An 8,260-nucleotide genomic window follows, 5' to 3' on the forward strand; every position below is an offset into this window, starting at 1 on the left:
GCAAGTCGCACTGTTTCTGGGAGCCAAGCTTGACACAGTGGCGCGTCTGGCCTCGCCATCGGAGGAAAGGACGAAGGCCATCCTGGGCAAGGTGCAGCGTCTGCTGGCCACGGACGTGGCCAGGGTGAGGTCCATCAAGTCCCTCCTCGGGATGATGTCCTCCTGCATATATCCCGTGCGCCTGTGCAGGCTTCGGATGCGCCCTCTGCAAGAGTTCCTCGATGCCCGCTGGATCCAAGCGACAGGCAGCTTCGAGAACAGGATCCCGCTCAACGAGACCTTCCAACGAGCGATCCGGTGGTGGGGCACCCGCGCTCATCTGACGGCTGGCACAGACTTTCAGACCCCATCTCACCAGATAACGGTGACGACGGATGCCTCCCTGGAAGGGTGGGGAGTGCACACTGGAAACTTCACGCGAGAGGCTTTTGGCTCCCGGAGGAGAAGCCGCTCCACATCAACAACCTGGAGCTCCGTGCAGTGTTCTGGGCCCTCAGGTCCTTTCTCCCGTCCATCAAGGGCAAGGTGGTGAGAATCTTCACCGACAACACCACCATGATGTTCTACATCTGGAAGCAGGGAGGAACCATATCCCCAGCCCTCTCCAAGGAAGCCCAGGACCTGTGTCATTGGGCCGTCGCCCAAGGGATGCTTCTGGTGCCTTTTCATCTGGTAGGGATAAAAAACACCATTGCCGACTCACTCGGCAGGGAGCTGCGCTCGTGCCACGAGTGGGAACTACGTCAGGATCAAGTGGATCGACTCTTCCGACGATGGGGAAAACCGCAGATTGACCTGTTCGTGACAGCAACGAACTCCAAGTGCCAGAGGTTCGCCAGCAGGTTTCCCCAGCCGAGGAGCATGGGCGATGCTTTCTCGTTCCCCTGGGACGGCCTGTTCCTATATGCATTGCCGTTGCTGCTCCGACTCGTCAACCAGCTCAAGAGGTACCGGTGCAGGATGATCCTCGTCGCACCGGCGTGGCCGAGGCAGATCTGGTTCCCGGACCTTCTGGACTTGTCAGCATCCACACCAGTCAATCTGCCGACGGACTCGGATCTTCCGCCCGGAGAAAGAGGCGCCATACTTCATCAGGACCCAGGGTCGCTGAACTTGCAGGCCTGGCTCCTGCAGCACTAGAGTTTGGCGGGTACGATATCCCGGCTGACTGCAGAGAGGTTCTTGCAAAGGCCAGGGCGTCCTCAACTCTTAAGTGCTATGGACATAAGTGAAAGAGGTTCTCTGTCTAGGGCCGTGCACAGAAGATTAACCCTCTACGGATTACGACCCCTCAAGTGCTGCCGTACCTACTGTCGCTGGCCAAGGCTGGACTAGCTCACGCCTCCATCAAGATACATCTGACTGCGATCTCCCAATATTCCAGAACCACAGGACGGGCGTCCTTGTGGTCCCATCGCCTGGTGAAGGAATTTATGAAGGGACTGTTCCGATCGTTCCTGCCGGTGAAGGCTCCTGCCCCTGCGTGGGAGCTCAACCTGGTGCTGACCAGGCTCATGGGGGCACCATTCGAGCCACCGCATTCGGCACCGTTGAAGTTCCTCTCTTGGAAGACTGCGTCTCTTGTGGCCATCACCTCCGCACGACGAGTGGGAGAGATCCAGGCCCTATCCTGCAAGCCTCCATACTTGACTTTTCACGACACGAGGGTGGTGCTGAGGACGCACCCCTCCTTTACGCCCAAGGTGCCGTCGGACTTCCACCTCAACGAGCCCTTGGTGTTACCTGTTTTCTTTCCGTCGCCTTCGTCGCCGGCCGAGAGGACTTTGCACTCGCTGGATGTGGCTAGAACGCTAAAGTTCTACGTGGACCGCACAAAGAGTTTTTGGAAGACATCACAGCTATTTGTGAACTTTGGACCTGTGAACCAAGGGAAGGCTCTCTCGAAGGCTTCCATTTCCAGATGGCTCTCCGGCTGCATCATGTACTGTCATAGGTTGGCAAACCGACTGTTGCCCGGCCGTCCGAGAGCCCATTCGACCAGAGCGATCGCTGCTACAATGGCGTTCCTGTCTGGTGTTCCCCTGCTGGACATCTGCAGGGCTGCTACGTGGAGGTCGACTCGCACCTTCACGAGACTCTACTGCGTCGATCGGGACTCCGGGGAGGAGTCCAGGGTCGGCCAAGCAGTGCTGCGCAACCTGTTCGCCTGAAGGTGGGCCTGGTGAGGAGGTAAGAGTTGCTTAATGTTGAGTTTATGTAATGCTTAATGTTGAGCCTTTTGCCACCTCCCGTGGTTGTGCATGTGTGTACTGCTATGTATTAATGAGCATGTGAATCCATGCCAGACCCCATGCTGGAAGTTGCTTACCTGTAACTGTTTTTTTATTTTTTTTTTATTTTATTGGTTAAACATATTTAAACCTTAAACATTAGTTCATTACTCATTACCTGTAACTGTTGTTCTCCAGCATGTGTCTGGCATGGTTTCACATGCGAATCCTCCCTCCTTCCCCTCTGCAGCTCTTCACTTGGTCTTACTGCCACTTTACGTGCTACCAAATCTGAGGATGGCTGCCAGGGGAGGGGCTTAGGGAGAGGGCAGTCATTGGCTGTGGGCAGTATGACCCAGAGATCAGTGATTGGTTGCTACTAAGAAAGACAGATCAGAAACGAAACTGATACTGATTTTTTCTTTACCGAGGATTCCCGGCCTGACGACGGGGAATATTCATGAGCATGTGAATCCATGCCAGACCCATGCTGGAGAACAACAGTTACAGGTAAGTAATTTGTTCCATGTTTAAGGTGGGCTTACCACATGCTGGGCTCAATGTTTACTTTATGCACTGCTTATAATTTAACATGAAACAACAAAACGATATTTCAAAAGTGGAACTCTTTGCTTAAACTTGTTCACCAGTTTATTTCTTTGTGTTTTTCTGGGAATACGCCCACCCTAACATTGATGTTACCCCTCCCCCCTACCTTTTGGGTATTTTATGGATGGCTATACTTCCAAAGTTGATTTTTGGCTTGTGACACTGCTCAATCAAAATCAAACGTGTCTATGGTTCTGGCAGCAGCTATTAGGAAACTGAACTGTGTGTTCATGGGTGCCAACTTTTGATTTCTCACCACGGTGCAGAAATTCCGCAACCCTCCCCTTAAAACATGAGCAATCAACCAGCCCAACCCTTCTCATGGTCGAACTGCGCACTTCAAAACGCATCGCTTTTATAAGGAATTGCAAAAAGCATTAGGATTTAACATCTCAGCAACAGTCACTCGAGCAGAAATCTACCTATGTAGCTCAGTCAGGAGGTTAAATTCATGACAAGTTTGGATGCTAGTCTCTGATTATGTTCAAATCCACTGCATTACCAACAGTGCAGTTCACATACATGACTTTAAAGTCAGTGGTGTTTGATCCCTAGCAAACCGACACTGCACACAGCCTCATTTAGGATGTATAGTCAAACTGAAAACTGTAAAGCTCTTTATGGGTTGAAGAGTGACTCCTGCCCCCTCTGCCAAAGAATTCAGGGACAATTGCCTCCTTTTCTCACCCTATGCTCGGCCCACTCTTCCTTAAGTGAACTTTTAGAGATCAGCTTCAAATATTATGGAATCAAATTGGTGCAAAATACTGTCACTGACTATGGGCCTCATTACGAGTCCGGCAGTAACCGAGCCGGAAAAACCAGCAGGTTACTGCCGGACTCGTATTACCATTCCACCTCCGTGATTCCCATAATTACCGGTGCATTATGACCCCGGTGACCCGGGAATTCCGGAGGCGGAATTGTGCAAGTCCTCATTCCCATGGAGCCCTATAGGACACCATGGGGATGGGGACCATGGAAACACCGGTTCCGTCTATGACAGAGCCGGTGTTTCAATGTCTGCCTGCAGGTGGGTGGTGTTAAACCAACCAGGTCAGACATGGCGGGAGTGACACCTCCCGCCTGCAGGACTTTTAATCAGCCGGTCCGGAAAGAACTGTTGTGGCGGTTTTACCACCACTGTTCTTTCCTTACCGGCAGGGTCATAATGAGGCCCTATGTAATACTTGAAGATGAGCTCAGAGTGATATCTTTTTGCAGAGTGCATACGATTGTATGGTTGAACTAAGAGTGATGCTTTATTTTGAAAAGCATGCAGTCCCTTGCATGCATGCACGTTGTGCATAACAAGCTGCATGCCTGCAACAACTGATGAAGAGCAGGTGACTATCACACAGTTATAACACAGTCGGAAGTGCAAAGACTTCCCTGATGAGCCCATGCAAGGTGCGAGATGCTAAGCCAATTCCTATCACATTATATGCTGGTACTTCTAAATCTGGCTTTATAGTATGACATTAAAACTACTATTACTTAACATGCATAGCAAACAGTGTGCTGAATGACAGAATTTAAACATCTCAGCCCTTGCATGGCACAACTCAAGAGCTTTGTTTCTGGATACTAATAACAGAGTGTAAATAAGCAACAGTGGGTTAGCCCTTTGCTCCCATAGACCTTCTTTCTGACTGCCGTGGTATTTCTAGAATTAAGAAGGGACTGGACTCCCCAGCTGCACCCGAGCCCCCTGCAATCCATTCAAAATGCAGCAGCCACACTCATCCTCCACCTACCCAAACATTCACACATTACTCTCGCCCAGCTCCACTTGGGCCCCTTATCCCAGAGAATTGCCTTCAAAGGACTCTGCATTATATTCAAAACCACCTGCCTCAAACCTCTTACCGTCATGACAAACTCAAACCTATCACCCACACAAACACCAGCAGACCAGCCAGCCAACACATTCCACTCTGCAAACTAACATGCACACACAAACCAGCAGTTACCCACTGGACACCCAGGGCATGGAACACTGCACCCTCCACCACTTTCAGCAAGAGCCTCACAATATACTCATTGCCCCGCAAGTTACCCTTTCCTCCTCCACCATTATCACTTAACTAGCCTAATCTTCCTATCCTCCTGAAAACATTTTGTAACTTATGTTTTCAACTGCCACCTTTTGAAACTTAGGATGATGTAAGGCACTGCGCGACTCTCTAGGTAGAGCCCGCGCTACACAAAAATTCGAATCAACTAAAAACGGGTCAGTGGCATGCAGTTATCTGGTCACTCTAGTCGATCGTCTCCACCCATCCACCTGCCACAACTTCAAATATCACAGTCACAAGCTATACCCTTTAAGGGTAGCCCCAGGATGGTAGGCCATCAAAAAAGGGAACATTACTTGCTGCATAGGAAAGATTACTGCAAGTACTCACCAACACCTAACAGAAAAAAATGAGGTTAAGTGCAGCGCAGGCAGCATGGGTCCATTGGCAGCAGAAGTGAAAGCTTCACTCATACTGAATAGGTCAAAGAAATGGCATGCTGAACCTAATCTCGCCTACACCCAAGGCCTAGCCTCCTAAATGTGTATACTGGAGTCACTCTTTCTTCCAAAGTGTGACCGGTTGTAGTTTCCATAGGTATTTTACTGCAAGGATCTGCTAATTGGATTGCAATGCAGGGTGAGCAGAATTCCTCAAACAAAGGACGTCTGGCAGCATGACCTCTTACTAATTAAGCAATGGCCGCTGCATTTGTCTGCAACCTACAGCTACACATTTACACTCTGGCAGGGTTAACTTGGCCTTTCATCCTTGAAAATTTGATAAATTCAGTGGCTTGAGTTTCCTCCTTTTATTTGCTTCAACGAAATTATGGAACTCCATGCCACAGAAGGTGATCACTTCGCCTTTGAAAAATCTATCAAAACCTGTCTGTTCACACGCCAAAGCAGACAAACCAGCACAGCACCCTCTAAAGAGTATGCCAAAGCATAATAGCTATCCTCTGGCCACCCGTGGATGGCACTCATGAGAACCATTTGGGCGCACCAGCATGGTTCTATAACTCCAAAGGGATGGACCACTCGTATTGTAAAATATTAGCCACCGCAAATCTTGACACCTGATCACGCTCTTCTCAAACCAGGACAAAGGAAACCGACTGACCCATTTCAGTCTGCCTCACAGACCTGTAATACGCCCATGCACAACAGTTAAATTCGATAACACCTTGGAGATAGGAACCAAGCCGGTCAGTCTGATGGCTTTTTCCTCTCCATCAGACATAATATGCTGACACCACCCAACAACCATCATTAGACAGAACCCAGAACAATAACACACCTTGAACTCTACTACTACTGTGTACCCATAAAACTTCACCAATAGGGCTCTTCAGGAGCCCCAGTCTACCCCTCTTACCCAAGTATTGACTCAGCTTTTAATCTATTAGCACCCTTAAACTGCATACACGCAACACAACACAAGCATATGTATGCCTGCTATTGCTACTCCCATCACAGGAAACAGCTCAGAGCTCATCACAAAGCCGGCTACATCTTTACTGCCTTCTCATACTGTGCTGTGTCCCAGTACTGACATCTAATACATCTTTGAGATGTTTTGCTCTGGATAGAACACACACCCAAGTTCAATGCCACAAACTACAGAGCCATACACACACACTCAGGCAGTGGGTACCTTCTGTCCACACTCCACCATATATTTCGCACCGGTTTCTCTTGTAACCACCCCCACCCTTTTTTTGTTCGTTTAGCAGAACCCCATGCCACAAGGCCACTAAAAATGTCAGATGTGTGCTATACAAGACCACTTTACATTACATAGCCATTAAATTGGGTTGCAATAGCACATATTAAAACACTTAGATGAAGGGGGTATCAGCCACGAAGAACTAGATGAAAACATGATATTAAACATGAAATGGGGAGGATGGAGCATTGTTATTGGTTATCTGATTAAAGCACTGAGTGGGCACTTTATGGAAGATAATCGAACTGTCATGCGGGTGTTGTAATGTGCAAGTTTGACTGAGGTTCAATTCAAGGTGACCTTGAAGGGACCCGAAAGGGAAGAGTGGTGGTGATTGCAGGCTGTTAATTAATGTACAAATACAAAAGAAATTGATTTAAAACCCAAATGCCCTTGGAATTTTATTTCGGGAACTTTTTGCAACCATTGAACAGATGGTATGTTTTGGGGTGTATATTAACTCTGCAAATCTTTTAAACCTACTCTGAACCTGCATAATGTCCCTTTTAATAAAGACAAACATGTTCGTAATATATGTTGACTTGCATACGTTTGTCCTATTACCCCTTATTTATTTGTGTCCCCCAAACCCACCCCCTTGTTTTATTGTTGGCCCCCACTATGCCCACTCCCCTAATATTGATTTCTGCAGAAGTCACTGATGGTTGGAATGTCTTGTTGTGCTTGACATTACAGGGGACAGTGATTCCACAGGGGTGATCGCTGGCGCATGTTTTGGAATACTGCATGGACTCACCGGTGTCCCGGAGGGAAACTATCAGAATCTGGAATACAGGACACGGATTGACGCTGCCGCAGACCGTCTCTACGATCTTGCCTGGGGCAAGGTCCGTATGTAGTTACTGGCCTTCCCAGGCGCATACATCCCCTTTGGTGGAACTGTGGCTGAGAGGGTGCACCACATCCTGTCAGTATCTCCTTTGGGTATAAAACAAAGCAAACATTTACAAGGACTTCAGGAGAAATAAAATCAGTCTTCAGCTCTATGGTAAATTATCAGTTGCATGCTAGCCTTCTCAATTTCCCACATACATTGTGTGGTTTTCTTGCTCAAACATCTTTTTCACAAAAAGTACTTGGCATGCCACCAAGAAAGGTCATTTCCGGATCATGATGCAAGTCAAGGGCTATTCAGCATGTCTCACATCAGCAGAAAATTTGTTATGAAGCAATGCGATGATCCAAAGTATTGCATTTCGTCAAACACCATAGAGGAGAACCAGTGAATCCTTTGCTTGCTCCTAACTCAATGTGCCATGCTTTACAATGGCCGTCAGCCGTAAAGTGCTGAAATGGCCATTGAGGGTTGAAGAAAACCGATACGTAACCTGGATCTAGAATTAGAAATACAATGGCTAATCCCCCAAACTAACGTGAGATGGGGGTTTAGATTCTATTAAAGACAAGGAGGCGATTATTATGCATTACAATCTTTACTCTGAAACCACAGCAGCAAAGAAAATACTTTTACAAACAAAAAAGTTTCCACAACAGAACTAGATAGAGTTCAATGTCAATGTATGGGGAACTCCCCAAACCATCATGGAGGACAGGTCATGCCCTGCAGGGGACCAATGAGCAGGGACCCTCTTCTATATATGTCCATTACTCTAACCCCAACCCCTCTTTCTGCAGCTGTCTTGCACCAGA

General features: G+C 48.1%; 1 protein-coding gene across 1 annotated transcript in view; it reads left to right on the top strand.

The window, feature by feature from the left end:
• Window positions 1-7,594, top strand: part of LOC138581063 (ADP-ribosylhydrolase ARH1-like) — a 189,122-nt gene extending 181,528 nt beyond the window's left edge. The window contains exon 8 of the mRNA XM_069652106.1: window positions 7,286-7,594. Coding sequence (XP_069508207.1) covers window positions 7,286-7,449 — 164 coding nt within the window. The 3' untranslated portion in view covers window positions 7,450-7,594. The remainder of the gene's footprint in view (window positions 1-7,285) is intronic.
• Window positions 7,595-8,260: the final 666 nt, after the last annotated feature.

The sequence above is a fragment of the Ambystoma mexicanum genome, chromosome 3p (assembly GCF_040938575.1).
Source record: "Ambystoma mexicanum isolate Mex_15411 chromosome 3p, UKY_AmexF1_1, whole genome shotgun sequence".
In the NCBI taxonomy this organism is placed as follows: domain Eukaryota; kingdom Metazoa; phylum Chordata; class Amphibia; order Caudata; family Ambystomatidae; genus Ambystoma; species Ambystoma mexicanum.